The sequence below is a fragment of the Phascolarctos cinereus genome, unplaced genomic scaffold, assembly GCF_003287225.1.
Source record: "Phascolarctos cinereus isolate Bilbo 61053 unplaced genomic scaffold, phaCin_HiC Scaffold_726;HRSCAF=1367, whole genome shotgun sequence".
Classification (NCBI taxonomy): domain Eukaryota; kingdom Metazoa; phylum Chordata; class Mammalia; order Diprotodontia; family Phascolarctidae; genus Phascolarctos; species Phascolarctos cinereus.
In genome coordinates, this window is record NW_027556098.1 from 393134790 (window position 1) to 393151585 (window position 16796).

General features: G+C 38.3%; 1 protein-coding gene across 4 annotated transcripts in view; it reads left to right on the plus strand.

Moving 5' to 3' along the window:
* RERE (arginine-glutamic acid dipeptide repeats) overlaps window positions 1–16796 on the plus strand; it is a 564089-nt gene that overhangs the window by 263997 nt on the left and 283296 nt on the right. For 3 of the 4 annotated variants that reach the window (XM_020974543.2, XM_078145698.1, XM_078145699.1), the window contains exon 4: window positions 15201–15326. The exons of the other annotated variant lie outside the window; for it this stretch is intronic. In XM_020974543.2, the coding sequence (XP_020830202.1) occupies window positions 15201–15326 (126 nt within the window). The remainder of the gene's footprint in view (window positions 1–15200; window positions 15327–16796) is intronic. 4 annotated transcript variants of the gene reach the window in all.

Consider the following 16796-nt stretch of genomic DNA (forward strand, 5'->3'; position numbering starts at 1 on the left):
TTGGGAGGTGGTATTAGAATCTGAGAGAATCAGAGGAGATACTTCATCTAGGAGGAGGTACTTGAACTGAGTTTGCAAAAGTAACTGGGGATTCCATGAGATGGAAGTTGAAAAAGGGTGTTCTAGACTCAGGGGGTACAGCCAGTGCAAAGGTATGATATGGTTAATGTGTGGCCTCAATGTGAATCAGCAAATAAAATAGGCTATTATGGTTGACTCTTGTTCATGGAGGGGAGTTACATATATAAAGATTAGAAAGGCAGGAATGGTCTCACTTTTGAGGAGCTTTCGATGTCAAACTGAAGAATTTATATTTGATCATATAGAAAATGAAGAGTCACTTGAGTTTATCAAGTAGAGACATTATATGATCTGACAAGTGAATTTGCTAAATCACTTTCCTAGCTGTATGGAGGATGGATTAGAGTGAGGAGGTACTTGAGGTAAGGAGATAAAATAGGAAGGTATTGCAGTAGTTTAGGCAAGAGGTGATGGGGCCCGAATGAGCATGGTTGCTGTGTGATTAGATAGAAGGCTTCCTATTTGAGAGATGTTGTGGAAACTGATGTGACAGTATTTGCTAACTGATTTGACCTTATGCATGGTAAGAACGAGGAGTCAAGCATAATAATAATAGCTTACATTTTCATAGTATCTACTAAGTGCTAGACACTGTACTGAGTACTTTACAAAAATTTTCTCATTTGATTCTCGTAACCACCCTGGGAGTTAAGTACTGTTATCACCACCATGCTGCAGATGAGGAAACTGAGGCTAACAGGTTCAGTGGCTTCCCCAAGGTCACACAAGCAAATGTCTGTGGCTTTATTTGAACTCAGTTCTTACTGTTTCTAGGCTGGGCACTCCATTCACTGCAGCACCAAGAAAGATGATGCTGGCCTCAGTAGTATTAGGCAAATTCAGAATTGTGGTTTGTTTTGGTGGAAGATAATGAGTTTCGTTTTGAAATGGTTGAGTTTGAAATTCTATGGAATATCCATTTCAAAACATTTAATAGCCACTTGGTGATATGAAACTGGAGCTCAGGATAGAGACCTCTGGTGTAGTATGCAGAGATGTCTGAATATGACAGAGATGAAAGTCCAGCAAAGGAGACTGTAGAGAGATCACAGAGGTAGCAAGAGGACTGAGAGAGATGAATATCATGAAAACTCAGAAAGGAGTCCGAGTCTAGGAGGTAAAGGAATCAAGAGTATCAAGTGCTGTAGAGAAGTCGAGAAGGATCACGCAGGGAAAAGGCTGTTAGATTGAGCATTTAAGGGATCATCGGTAACCTTGGAGGGAGCTATTTCGGTTGCTAGTGCCCTTCCACCAGAAATTCCCTTTAATTTTCGGTGTACATGTTATGTATCCTTAGCTCCCTTCCCTAAGCTAAGAGTAAGCCTCTGTCGTAGTTCCTAGTATATATAGGCCCGTAATAAATGCTGATTGAATTGAATGATTTATACAATCACTTTCAGTCTCTCAAGTTTTTACTTGATCAGTCTAGTGTTCTCTAGCTTCCTACAAAAGGTAATACTTAAAGGAAACCAAGGAATCTAATACATGAGCAGAGAATACATTCCAAGTGTTTCAGGCATCCTGGGCAAATGGCCAGAAATGGCAGCTGGAATGTCACAGAGATCAGTAAAGCCAGTTTGACACAACCAACAAGTTTGTGGAGTACCTTGCACTCTTCCAGAAATGTCGATTCATGCCTGATTGTGGAGGTCTTTCAAAGCCACACAAAGGAGTGAGAAATAGATTTCAGGGGAAGTTGTTGTTTGGTGTTTTTTTTTTCCTTCATTTGTTTTGGACTAGGTATCTGATGATTAAATCTCAGAGATTAAGAGTGGAAAATCCTACCTAGGGTATGGTATTATATAACTTGATTAGTATTCTGAGGTGTGTGGGTTATAGGATGACATGATGTGCTAGGTATGAGTCCTCTATGATCTAGAAACCATGGAAGATAAGATATAAGACTTGGTCACAGAGATCCTTTTAACAAGAATTCTAGTGTGTGAGGCTCATGGAGTCTGCACAGTCATGGAATTGAGGGCCTTGTGGTGCAGTCGCTGGTCTTGGGCGATATGATCTGATCTGTGTGGTGATAATGGAGAGTTTTTGTTTTGCAGTGAATCAGGCTTGAGAAAAATAATAGTAGAATGGAGAAGGTCACTTGGGAGGCAGGTGTTAAGGTGATTAAGGTTAAATGATTAAGGGAGAAAAGCATCCTTCAATCCTTGTCCATCGGTATGATTAGGGCATTCCCTCATTGTTGGAGAATATGTCATCCTATCTATGCTACTGATAGCTGTCTGGTATGATAACTGTTGTTCTCTACTGCTGGAGCAGAGTAGATGAATTCTTGTGAAATGACAGTTCTTACTCAAAGACAGTAATAGAGAAAAGTAGTGATTTGGAAGGGTACCTGAAGTACTCTGCAGTGTAGTTTGTATTCTAAATTGCAATTGATAAGAATTTACTTTTTTTTTATTTATGAAGGTACTCCTGAGCTTACTGGCATTAGGAAATGAATTTGCTTCCTAAGAGTGATACTCAGTTTGTTCTGAGCCATTCACACTCTCACTTGATTCCTGTTGTGACCAAGAGCATGTAGAAGCAAGGCGACTAACAGTACTTCAGAGCTAAATATTGAAGTAGGTTCCAAGATTCTTAGCTACAACTTAGCATAGTAGAAGGAATTGGAGAAAGTTTGGGAATATGATTTCAGTGAGAGTAGGTGAAAAAAAGAAGAGTTCATTTGTAATGAGCCAGGTGCTTATATAGGATTTAAAAACTGCAGTAGTTAGCAGCTTATAAAAAAGGAGAGGAAAGAGCACACTAATACTTGTGATCGAAGTCTGTGAACTATTTGTTGCATGAAGGAAGAAAATGGAAAGAGTTAAGTCCATCATGTAAATAGTAAAGGTTGTGGAGTAGGGTGAAATCAGAGCTTAAGGCTAGATAAAATGAGGGCCGGCTGGTCGATTAAGCAGTTTGGTCCAATAAAGAATAGCCAGTCTATCCCAGTCTTGAAATCACAGTTGAAGGAAAGCAGTGAATGAAGAGAAACTGTGCTCTTAAATAATGGAAGGATATACTCCAGGTGAGTATAAGAACTGTCTTGTCACGAGGAAATGGAATTGAGAAGCCTAGGTTTGTGTAAGGTCATCACTGTCATTGTTGGAGTCCTCAATGATATCAGTGACTTTAGGACATGAGGAAGGAGTTAAGCAATTTGTTAGTTCGACAGTTAATTATTGAGTACCTTTGCACAGCCTGCTGTTTCTCATTGTAGGTTGATAAAAAGTTTAATAAAATAACCCTCTTCTTTTAAGGATCTCAATAAGCTAGTGAGTGCTACTTTAGAAAATGAGACAATTCTCTTTTCCACGGAGTTAAAATGAATGGCTCATGCTCCTTTTTCCTTCCTTAGAACGATAGAAAACTGTGTCCTCTGTAAAGAATTGGGTTTTGATTATGGCCAGAAGACAGAAGCTTTAGAATGATTTTCATTAACATTTTCCTTCACTTTGAGTCTACTCTAGACCATACAACAAAACATTAAATGCAGCCTTGATTTGTCTTGTTTGATGATTTTTGAGGTATAAACGCTCACATTGAAAATCAGTTAGTTTGAGTTATCTATAGCACACCCCTTCAGATCATTTTGGGCGTTGGTACCTACTTCTCTTCTTTTGGAATATGCTTGGAATCTGCTTTTTCTTGGGAGTAATACTTGTCCCTTTGGTTTGCTAAGCACATTTCCCTAGTTTTTTAATTAATCTGTGAGCATGAATCTTTTAGTGGTGCATATGTTTTACTCTTTCCTCACAATGAGAAGATCCACTACCTCCAAAAAAAAAGTGCTTCAAGAATAGCAATTAATTTATGAGCTTACAAAATCAGCATAAATATCAATGTCAGTCAACGAGTGCTTTTTAAAAATACCTACCTAGTGTGCCAGGCAAAACAGTTCCTCAAGAATCTTACCATCTATTGGAAGAAATTATATGTACATGTGTAAATATATGCAAAATAATAAGTGTGTGTAAAAGGGAGGAGAAAGGTGGAAAGCACTAGGAAGTGGGGATCATCTTTGAGCTTAGTGTAGAAGAGAACTAGGGATGCCAAGAGCCTGAGGTGAAGAGGGAGTTCATTTCATGCCCTTGGGACCTGGAGGTTGAGGAATGTCATGTGGGAGGAACCACCCGAACTCACCAGATGTTTAATAAGAGCCGGTTGTGTTCCAGGCTAGGTGCTGACCTGTTGGGCTGAAGAAAAGCAGCAAAGTCAGTCCTGTATCCTGGAGGAGATGACACATCTGTACAGGCACAGCAAAGATAGATGCCAAGGAAATAAAAAGAACTTGAGAGGGTAAGGCCTCAGCAGCTGTGGCATCAGGAGGAGCCTCCTGTAGCTGTTGGCATTTGAGCTGAGTCTTGAAGGAAGTCAGGGGTGTTGAGAGTTAGAGGATAGAAGGAGAACATTCCAGCCTTGGGAGACAGCCAGCCAGGGCAAAAGCATAGGCATGGAATTGGGAGGATTGGGTATAAGGAACTGCAAATAGGACACTTTGGCTGGACAGTGTTTGTGGAGGAGAAGGATGTGTAATGAGCCCAGAAAGACAGAGGAGCCATATTATGAAGAGGTATAAATGTCAAAAAAAGAAGAGTTTCTATCCTGGAGGTAATAATAGGGAGCTACTGAAGCTTATTGTATATAGGGATGAGATGACTAGGCCTGTACTTTAGGAAGATCTCTTGTGTGACAGCCGCGTGCAGATTGGTGTGGGGAGAGACTAGTTGACTTTGGTCAATAATTATGGGGTAGGGACCCAAGTATTAGGGATGCTATTGCAAGTCCATGTGATAAGTGGTGAAGATCTCCATGGAAGTGGTAGCAATGTGAGTCCAGAGAAGGGGATTTATGTAAGGATGGAGTGAAGTTAGAGATAATACTGGACAGTAGATTGGCTATGTGGGGTGAATGTATGAGAGAAATGGAGGATGGCACACAGAGAGGTTATGAGCCTGAGTGAATGGTGCTTTCACCAGTAAAATGGAAGTTCACAAAAAGAGAGTTTTGGGGTAGACTGATAATGGGTTTTATTTTAGACATGTTGAATTCGAGATGCCTATAAGACATCCATTTAGAGATGTCCAAAAGATAGTCAGTGATTTAAGACTAGAGATCAGGAGAGAGATTAGGGCTGGATATATAGATCTGGGAATTATGGCATAGAAATGATAATTGAACTACAGGAACTGATGAGATCACCAAATGTAGTAATATAAAGGGAGAACAGAAAAAGTATTCAAGACCAAGCTTTGGGGGACACCCATGGATAGTGGGTTTGCCCTTTGTGAAAATCCAGCCAGGGAGACAGACAGGTAGGAGGGAAAATCTGGAAAAGGCACTGTCATGGAAACAGAGAAGAGAGAGAGTATCCAAATAGAGAGTCTTTTAGTGTCAAAGGCAGTAGTAATGAGGTCAAGATGTAATTGAGTAGATGGAGAGACTAAAAAGTTAGAATGCTTGAAGAAATAGCAACATTTATTTTTGAAGTCTTGTAATGTGAAGACAGGGGTTGTTGTAGAGAGGGAAATTGTGAGGCTGGCACTGAACTCATTAAGAAAGGAGAGAGTATGGCTAGTGACTTGATAGGTAATAGACAACTTCATGATATGATTGGGTACTGACTGTGGGTAGTGGTGAACGAATATTAGAGGAGGAGAGATTGCTTAATGATGGTAGTTGATGGGAGAGTCTAGAAATGGCACTGGTGAGCAAGGAGTATATTTTGGTTGTACTATAGAATGTGGGAAGAAGAATAATAGATTTGAACTTGGTTGTGAAAGACTTTCAGTGCCAATAAGGAGAATTTCTATTTTATCCTAAAGGAGAGAGAGGAGAGAGGAGAGAGGAGAGAGGAGAGAGAAGAGAGAGAGAGAGAGAGAGAGAGAGAGAGAGAGAGAGAGAGAGAGAGAGAGAGAGAGAGAGAGAGAGATTGATTTTATTGAGTAGGGCTATGTCATGGGTCATACCTATGCTTTAGGAAAATCACTTTGGTGACTGTGGAGGGAAGACTGGAGACCTGAAGAGGGAAAACAATTAGGAGCCTATTGGAGTAATTGAGGGAGAAGTGATTAAGACCTCAATTAAGGGCGATAGTTTAATAGTCATTATTTTCCTTTGTTAAACAGAGATTTCTTTTAGTCTTTCTTTTCTTTCTTTCTTTCTTTCTTTCTTTCTTTCTTTCTTTCTTTCTTTCTTTCTTTCTCTCTCTCTCTCTCTCTCTCTTTTCTCTCTCTTTTCTCTCTCTCTTTCTCTCTTCTTCTTCCTTCCTTCCTTCCTTCCTTCCTTCCTTCCTTCCTTCCTTCCTTCCTTCCTTCCTTCCTTCCTTCCTTCCTTCCTTCCTTCCTTCCTTCCTTCCTTCCTTCCTTCCTTCCTTCCTTCCTTCCTTCCTTCCTTCTTTCCTTCCTTCTTTTGCAATTGGGGTTAAGTGATGTGCCCAGGGTCACACAGCTAGTAAGTGTCAAGTGTTTGCTCTGAGGCTAGATTTGAACTCAGGTCCTCCTGACTCCAAGGCCTGATCTTTTAGCCTTTTTCTTAAACTACTTTTGAGCATTTTGGAAAGTAGAAAAGAGTTTTGGTGAACCTTCACTGTTTAAATCATATTATAGAATTAAATCTGGGTAAGGACTGTTAAAGGTCAGTCCAACTCCTTTATTTTACACTTGAGGAAGCTCTAACCAGGAGAGTTAAAGTGACTTGCCTGAAGGTCTGCCAGGGTCAGAAGTGGTAATTAGGGCTTGAGAGGCTTAGATGGGAACACAATTAAAAAGGAGAAGTCATTCTTTCACATTATTGGGATGCCAGTTGCTTTCTTGAAATAAATTTACGTTACACTAAATATAGTCCCTGCTCTCAAGGAGTTTATAGTTTACTGTTGTTGGGGAGACAGCTTGTCATACTGTCACATTAGGGCATCTTAACTGAAGAGAACTGCTAGGAAGGAAGTTTTCACTGTCTGCTATCTTATAGGTTTTTCAATTACATGATCAAGTTATATTTTAATTTTTGCCCTAAATATGTTGTTTGTTCTATTTAGAGGCTGTGAGCTTTCTAAATAGTAAGAGATACCGTTTTCAAAAAGGGAATTTTTCTACTGGTTTTCTGGTATTTCTTGTGGTACTAAGAGTATAGACCTGGAGCTGGGAAGATCTGAATACAAATATAGCTTCAAATACTTGATAGCTATGTGGTCCTGGGCAAAACAGTTAACCTCTTTTTTGCCTCAATTTCCTCATCTGAAAAATGGAAATAATAATAACGCCTTGCAGGGTTGTAAGGATCAAAAGAGCTTGGCACATTGCTTGGCACATAGTTGGTACTTAATAATGCTTCACCCCTCCTTTCCTTTCCTCTTCTGTGTAAATGAACTGTTCTTTCTTCAGAGGAAATTTAATCCACCTTTTAATTTTTTAGTAGGAGATGTTCTTAGTTGTTCTCATTAAGTACTCTTACTGCACAATGGGAAAAAGTAATTTTTCTCCCATAGAACCACATAATTGCATAGTTTAGGGAGAGAGACCCAGTTAGGGAGTGTAGAATGAGTCCCAAGGTCCAAACTAAGGTTGGGAAGAATTAGATCCAAGAATCTAATAAATCCTGAAAGTCTTCAAGTGGAGACTATTGTAGAGTGAATTTCTGTTCCTATAAAGAGTTGAACTATTTGAACTCTCATGTTTCATGATTCTACATAGGTTGCCTCCAAATTAAAACAGCACCCCTAAGATTACTTTCTTGAGAAGAAAAAAAAGAAGTATACATGAAGACCAGCTATAATTCTCTCTCTCTCTCTCTCTCTCTCTCACACACACACACACACACACACACACACACACACACACACACACACACACACACACACACACTCTCTCTCTCTCTCTCTCTCTCTCTCTCTCTCTCTCTCTCTCTCTCTCTCACTCTCTCACTCACTCACATTTACAAGGCAGGCTTGGGGTTGGGCAGCAGGGAAGCCTCTTTTTAAACCAGTTTTGTGAATCTTATTTTAAGTTGATTCTTTCATTCCCTTCTGGTTTCAGTTGATAATATTAAACGAAATCAAACACCAAATTGTCCTTCAAATCAAACCCGAGGTGGGGTCCAAGTAATTAGGGGTATTGAACATTGATTTACTTAAGCAGTTTCCCAGTGTTACTCATGTTGCTAGGCTTTGGTCATAATCTTGAAGTTCATAACCTGGAAGGTTAGTAGCCTAAGCTTTAGTCCTCTGAGCCAATTCAGCCTCAAAGGTAGTTTTAATACCTTTGAATGAAAAACCAGTCTGACTTGCTCGGGCAGTGAGGGTGGGGCTTAGAACATTGCTCTTTCTACACTGTAACTCTGTTTTACTTAGTTAAAAGCTATCCTTTAGGGCTCTTGGAATGTCTTGCTTTGATAAAATCACAGTGAGAGCTGCATTGAAATGATTATGGGATATCAGACTTCTTTTTCCTTCTCATAAAGTTTTGGTTCGGCTTCCAGTTGCCATGAGGCACAGCAGTGTTTGTATCTTCGAGGTCAGGCAATTGAGGCCTGAGCAGAAGCCTATAGGTGTGGGATTGTCTTGAATCTTATAATTGCCTGCCTTTGTCAGCAGTTCTCTTCCCATCTACTGACACTGTTTTTCTGCACTTAGCCTCTTTGGTTGGCCTGTTCTTAACCCATCTCCTATTCTACTTAGTTGAAATGATACTGAACCCCAGATTGCTGAAGAACAGTCTGTTCTTCTCCCCAGCTGTCTCCTTCTTCATTCCCCTTCTTCATTCCGTCAGTCCTTACTTCTTTAATGTCCAGGTCTGCCCACCTGTTTTGTACACCTTGGAATTAACAAATGTATCTTCATTTTAGCCACCTTCTCCTTACTCTTTAAATCTTCTGCCACTCATTGAGACCTGGTTTCCCCCTTGGGTGACCTTCATCCCTGGCCACCCTGTTCAGTAATGGTTGCACCTTTTTTAATCACTGGTCCCATAGAGAAGTCCCAGTATGCCTTGTTCCCCATTTCTGCTTCTAAACAGTTCCTCTTTAATCACTCACCTATCTTCTTTCTAAGATCACTCTATTAAAATTTGTTGCACAGATCCTCGTAATTTTTTATCTATAAGGCATTCTCCCTCTTCCTCTTTGCCCTAATTCCCATCTTCATATTAATTGAATTTCAAGTACTTTTGGTGTTCCCTCAAATGTCCTAATTGCCCTGTTCCTCAATATAATCAGCTGCCATGATTTACTCTTCTGCTCTTCCTCACCTTGACACAGTGATGTTCACATTCTTGATCTTACCATCACCCACAGATATTTTACTTCCATGTTTAAAAGTTGTAAAATTCCATTATCTAATCATAATCTTTTATCTTTCTATTTCTTCATATTATTCATTTTCATCATGACCTCCAATCTCTTCAACCATTATTACTTTGCTGGGCCATCACTCCAACTCTGGTTATACCTCTCTTCTACCAGTCTTGATCCCTTTGTGAGAATTAGTTCAGCTCTACAGTATATTGAATTTATCCCTTGCTCCCTTGCCCTGTTGCTGTTTATGTTTTGCTATATCCTACCTCTGGATTTTTTTCTACCATCTACTTCCTTTGCTTCTACTAGCATGTACTGAAGAGTAGAATTAGAGATAATTAAATTATGCTAATTGGGTTCACTGCAAATTGAAGTTATCTAATCTCAGCTGGACCCTCAGATAGGTATATCCACTATTCTCTATCCTACTCACCACAGGGACTGTTTCAAACCTTCTTGCCTTGTCAAGTCTTTCATGACATCTCGTTCCCTGACCCTCTAAGCTTGATGACCTTCTTACTTAACTGAAAAAAGTCAATTTTTGCCACATTCTTTCTCCTGAGAAGGAGTAAAGTAAAGCATTTAACAGAGTGTCTGGCACATAATAGGCACTTAATAAGTGCTTATTTTCTTCTCTTCCTCCTTCAGTTCTTCTTATCTCACAGTCCCTTATTACTATTTTTAAAATTCCAGTCTCTGATGAAGGTGGAGTATTTTTGCTTGCAAGAACCAACCCCTTGTCATGTTCACTTGATCCCATTTTCTCTATCATATTTCTCCTTAGCAACTTCGCTCATTTAATGTTTTTAGTTACTTTCCTGCTTCTTTGTTCTCTCCCCTGTCCTTAAAAACAAAACAAAAACAAAAAAACCTTACTAGCACTTAGCACAGTACCCACCGCATAATAGGCTCTTAATAAGTGTTTGTTTATTGATTGATCTCTATTATCTCTCTTTCTGTTATCTACTCTCCCCATCTTAGATGAACTCCTTGAAAAAAAATTCTTCTTTTTTTGTACCTCTATTTCCTCTCTTTTCACTTTCTCCAATTTGTTTTCTGACTTCATCTTTTAAATGATACTTCCTTCTTCAAAGTTAGCATATTTGTCAAATCTGATTGCCTTTTTACAGTCTTGTGATGCTCTGATTATAAAACTTAAAGGCCTTTTCTCAGTCTTCATCCTTCTAGATTTCTTTACAGCATTTGACATTCTCTCCCCCCCACCCCCGATATTCTTTCCTGTCTGGATTTTTGTGACAATGTTGTCTCTTGGTTCTCCTACCAGTCTTATGGATCCTTCTCATGCTCTTTGTTGGATCTCATTCATGTAAAGTCCACTAACTGTGAGTTCTATTAAGATTCTGTCCTAGGCTTTCTTCTCTTCTCTCTCTCTCTCTCTCTCTCTCTCTCTCTCTCTCTCTCTCTCTCTCTCTCTCTCTGTTGGTGATCTCATCAGTTCTTCAGTTTTCAGTTATTACCTCTATGCAGATGACTGACTCCACTCTATATATCTAATCCTCTTCTTTCCTCTCTACTAGTCTGACATTTGCTTATTGGACATTTTGAACTGGATATCTTGTAGGCATTTTGAATTCAACATATTTAAAACAATTCATTATTCTTATGTCTGTACCCTTGTTCCAAACTTCCCTATTTCTGCCAAGGGAAATAACATCTTTCCTATTACCCAGGTTTGCAACCTTGGTGTTGTCTTTGCCTCTTTACTCTCATTTATCCTTCATCCACAGGCCTTCGTTGTGACTCATCTTTCTCTTCCCATAGGACACTTGTCCATGACGTCTTATAGATCCTACATAGGAGTCCTTTCTCTAAAATGCTAAATTATTATGTGAGTATTAGTAAAGAATGGGGGCTGTCTGTATTTTATATTTCAGTTATGCATAATGATTGGCCTACCTCCTTTTCTGGTTATATATATCTTTTTACTCTACTTCTTGCATATAAATTGTTGGTAATATGCTTTAATCTATTGATTGTAGCTAGATACCACATTTTTCTTAATGTGGTTTTTTTGTGCTCCTAGTTCATGCTTTGTATCTCAAAATAACTTCATTTAAAAAAATTCTTAAATAGTAAATCAGAATTCTGGTCATTTCCATTGGAATTCCCTCTATTTCCAATTCTGTACTCTAAATGAAATGCTCTTTAATTAATTTATCCATTGTCTGTCATAAGGAGCTGCTGACCCTCATTAATATGGGTTAACTGAGAATTAAGTATACTTATGAGTATTACAGAATGGGCTTACAAGTTTGGGAAAAAATTTCTATTTCATGTCTTGGGATGGTGATTAATCTATTTGTAAAACTGCATTAATCTTGATAGCTTCTTACTTTAGAAGAATGAATGAATTATACAAAGATTATAATATTCCTGCAGAGTGTTCCTTACTTTCCTCCTGTGGGACTTTTTCCTAAATAATAGTCAGTACTGTATAGGCCTGTCTACTCAGGAGTATTTATGGTTTGTTTATGATTCACTAAGTGTGCTTTTTCGATTTTGGGGGCTTTAACATTAGTTACTAGTTTTGCATTCACATAGGAACTGGCCAGGAACTTGACCTGTGATTTCACTGATCCAGGAACTTCTTGATGAGGTTGCTCCCTTTTCTGAAAGAGATCAGCTCCTTCTCTGTACCTAGAATGTAGAGAACTAGAGCATTGAGAGTTTAAGGGACTTGCCCAGGTTTACACAAACCAACGTGTGTCATAGGTGTGACTGGAACCCTGCTGCCTGACCCATATTCCCTGTTTTATGTAGTTATTATTTACTTTCCCTTTAATTTTTTTATACTTCAGGGGAAATTCTGTAGAAAGTAACATTTTAGAGTGAGGAGATGATACTCACTGCTAATTTGCTTCAGTTAAAATAACTTTGCCTTGACTAGCAGTATCTAGAGGCTCTTATTTTTAGGAACCATGCCCCCCCACGAAGTGTCACATGCTAAAGAAAGGTACTGTGCTCATTTTAGAGTGCTGTGTCAGTAGTGTAAGAATTAAATTCTATCCCCTTTCAGTAAATATGAGAATTGTTTGTAATTTCTTTAGGTCTATGGAAAAAGAGTAAGGTGAAATCCTTCAGTTCCAGATGGTGATAAAAGTAGTCAACTGAGGAACATTATTATTATGTTTTCTTTGTTTCCCCTTTGAGGAATCAGTTGCGGCTGGCATATTTCCATGAATATCTTTTCCTCTTCGGTGTAAAATGAACTTTATTGAGGAATGCTGATGGTAGCCTGAAAATGGGAAATGGTTAATCAAGTGATGGCTCGAGAAAAGAAAATATTGATGCCAGAATATAAAGGATTAAATAGCTTTGGTCTGTTTTTTTAAAAATTTAATCTTAGATTATACTTCCTGACAGCCAATCTCCCTCTTATTGCTGCCCATCTTGGTAGAACCAAATGGGTTAATTTTATTATTAATATTAATTAACAATAATTGACTATTTCTATGATATAGAGTATTTTATTTTTCCCATGATATAATTGTTTTGAAATATTATGGCTAAAATGTCATGGGGAAAAATCTAATTATTTGTTTCATTAACATTTGGAAAACATCAAAACTGGTTTCTGTAGCAGAGTAGAAAATTCTAACAATTGTTCTTTTTCTTAAAAAACAAGACACACATTATTTTTGAAAACTGCCTTTCTACACTATTAACCTATTTTTATCACTTACAGTATCTAACAAAAATACTAGAAACTTAGAATTCCTGTGTGTGATCTGTAAATGATGTGGACTGTATACTCTGCCTCAGCACATGGTCTTGCAGCATAAACCTTTCCCAAAGATGTTGTAAACCAAGCGTGACAAGGCAGCTGATGTACTTATTGACCTGATTTCAGCAGTGCTGTTGAATCTTTGCTGAATTGTGTTAGTCCGCTTATCTGTGCTTCAATATAGATAAATCTTTTTTTCAATGAACCCTCTAATGAACTTCATCTCAATTAACCAGAATGCTGGAATGAAGTGTTCTGTTTAATCAAATCTTTTGAAGGTTAACTTGACATTCCTTTTTGTTTTAAATAATTTTTAAAAAGTAGTTTACTTCCTTGCATTAATAGAATATGCAGCACAGAAGATAATTGTATCTTTCTTTGACAGCTAAGATCTTCCTTTTGTTGAATTTCATAACTCTGAATACAGTATTTTTTGTAGTGTACTCTAGTTTTAGAAGTCATCAGAGAATGAGTAACAGGAAGTTCTCTTTTTTATTTCTAAATCTCTGATGTAAGCTTGTTTTATTAAGACCTGCCTTTTTTTATTCTAAGTGGTCTATAACATGAATTCTCAAAAAGATTAATTCTTTATTAAGACCTGCCTTTTTTTATTCTAAGTGGTCGATAACATGAATTCTCAAAAAGATTAATTCTACTTGCTTTCCAAAGTGATTCCCAGTGGTATTCAAGGTTCTGTTTTTCCACCTAGAAAAAAATTGTTAAAAATATTTTATTTCAGTCCCTCTACCTATTTCTCTCAGTTTCCTGGCTTTCTTTAAGTCTTCGCTTGAAGGCTGAATTCTACAGGAAGCCTTTCCCATTCTGAAATAACCTTTCAGCTCTTCTAAATATATCTTTTATATGTGTATCTATTTGGTATGTATGTATCTATATACCTGTTGTATCTGTATTGGAATGTGAGCTCCTTCAGAGTAGGAACTGTTTTTCCTTTCTTTGTATTCTTGTTACTTGGCACAGTGCATGGGCATGCCTTAGTATGTTCTTAATAGCATGCTTTTTGCTTGCTTGATTGAAGAATGCCTAGAAGTAAAAATTCAGGTTGCATAATGATTTGACTCCTCTAAATTTTTAAATTGATTTCAGATACCTTTTGGGTTGTGTTTTATTTATTCATTTTACATATTACATATATAAAAGACATTTTGGATATAATGTTTAGCTAGTGCATATTCAAACTCTATGCCACGGATCATTTCTGAATTATGAGGTTCGTTGTTGGAGTAAAGATGACACAGGCCAGCTTGTTTTTAAACTATCTTTCCTCACTTAGTGTGACTCTTTAAAAAATAAATCTGGTTAACTCAGCTATATCCCCAAAATAAAATTTTATTTTATTCCTTTTTTGTGATCTGGATTTTGGTTGCTAAATTTACCTGTCAGCATTTTGGGCAGGGTGTAGAAATCTCTTTTTGGGTTTGTTTAAAGCCCAGATTTCTAAATCTGGCTCGTTAGTCTACCCTTATTGTATGAATGCAAACTATAACTAGAATTGTAGAGAAATGATGGAAGCCAGTGAAAGCTACTCTGTTTTTGGAGTGTCCTCATTTTCTCGAGTATGAATCCTTGTTTTGTTTCTCAGCCTTCCAGAACCTCCCTTTACGTTTTGTCCTGAATGCTTAGTTTATGTGTGCTGGTCATTTCTACAGCTTCTGTCTGTATGCATAGTTTGTGTGCTTAAAGTTCCTTTGTTATTTAACGTATTTGAGGTCTTCCATTGATTCTCTGCTTTTATATAGGATCATAGGTGGTTATTTTCATCACGGTTATTCTTGAGAGACAAATGCTATGCCGCCTATTGGCAAACAGCTCATTAACATGTGGAACTAGGCAAGGATATATCTTTGTGTGTAAGAAAATGATTGAAAGGCAAAGTTTTGATCAATTCAGAAAGGCCACTTGTGGTATTGGTTCAAATAGTAACTTCACAAGCAGTTACATATGAGGTACCAAGATGATCTGCTAAAGGAATTTGTCAGTATCTAATTTTTTCTGCTGAGTGCCCCTAACAACCAGGACAAGAGGGGCATTGGGCTTGTTAACTTAAGACTCTTTTCTTTTTTAGGTTCACAACTCGCAGGCCTGTTGCAGATCTCCAACTACTGCTCTGTGTGACCCCCCAGCATGCTCTCTACCGGTGGCATCACAGCCACCACATCACCTTACTGAAGCCGGGAGAGGGCCTGTAGGGGTAAGGAGAATCCCGTTTTTAAAAGCTATCAGTATTTTATATCCCATAGGGTATAAAATAGGAATATTACCTGTCCCCAAAGCCCCCTTTGAAATGTGCTGTATTGTATGTGGTTTTAAAGGAGTAAAAAAGTACATGCACAGAGGACACAAAATACGGGAATTGCCTTACCCCTCTAGGACCATTTCAGACTTTTTGGGTTTTGGTGGTGGGGTATGATGGCACCAGCAGAGAGCATGCTGGGCTGCTGCAAGGAGCAGGAGCTGGCAATCAGCAGCGAGTATGGAGGTTGGCACCTGAAGTGGGGAAAGATGGGGGTAAGTTTGAGTCCAAGTGTGGAGTCCAAGTGTGCTTTTCCCCAAACTCATTGGGATCTATGGCACATAAATCTCGGTTACATTATGTGCTCTCTTCCAGGCCACCTTGACCGGAATTGTGCTATTGTGACTGAGAAATAGCTGTAATCTACTTGTTTGGATTGTTTTAGCTTAGTGTAGTATCAAGACCATTGAGTAGAGGACCTGTTTGAATCCTCTTTGTCCTTGGGCAAGCCACTTCTCTTTTGTGGGCCTCTTTTCTCAGTTGTAAAATGGGGGCATTTAACTTGCTCCTGTCTAAAACTATGCTCTTATGATTAAAAACACAAATGGTGGTATGACTTTTCCAGATCTGGATCAGAGAAATCCCGTTCGGAATTGTAACCTGTTAAATAACTTCTCTTTTCTGCTCTGGTGTAGATGTAGTCTATATGTAAAAGTCTTGAGTTGTTACAGGGTGACATATTAGCACGTATTATACATAAACTTAGGGATTGTATTCTCTCCCCAGCTCCCATCTTCTTGTCCCTTCCACCCTCCCCCCCCACCCCCACTCAGTGTCCAGTATTGGTAATAATGTGTTGGTTTAGTTTTTACAGTGAGATAGTATTTAGTAGACATTTTTCTTGCTCTTGGTTCATTTAGGAAGCTTTAAGTGTGTTTATGTGTTTTTATATGAGACAGAATTCCATCATTCAATTGGCTTAGAATTTAATTCTAAAGTTTATGCAACAGTTATCAAATAATGAAACAGTACAGTGCTAAAATCAGGTATCAACCAAATGCAGCAGGAATTTAGAGAAAAGAGAGATCAAATTGGGCTACAATAGTAGCATATGAAATTCACTGAAGTCTCATGATTAGAGCACCAAAGACACCGAGGTTCCTTTTGAGTATTCCTTTCTTTTGGGTTTCAACACCCATAGTAGCCTTTTTTGTTCCCTATTTTCCAGTCCCAAAGTTATTCTCCCTAACACAGAAAACAGAAACAAAATTTAAAAAAATTTCCTTTTGCCTTATTGTTGTCTTCAGTTTTCATTCCATCTACCTCAAGGCTGGGTCCTGTCCTTTTTCTTCCTTTCCTCATAAGAATTATTTCTCTTTATGTCATCAAAATTTCTTTCCTGAGAGTTTCATATCCCTCTTAGCCTGA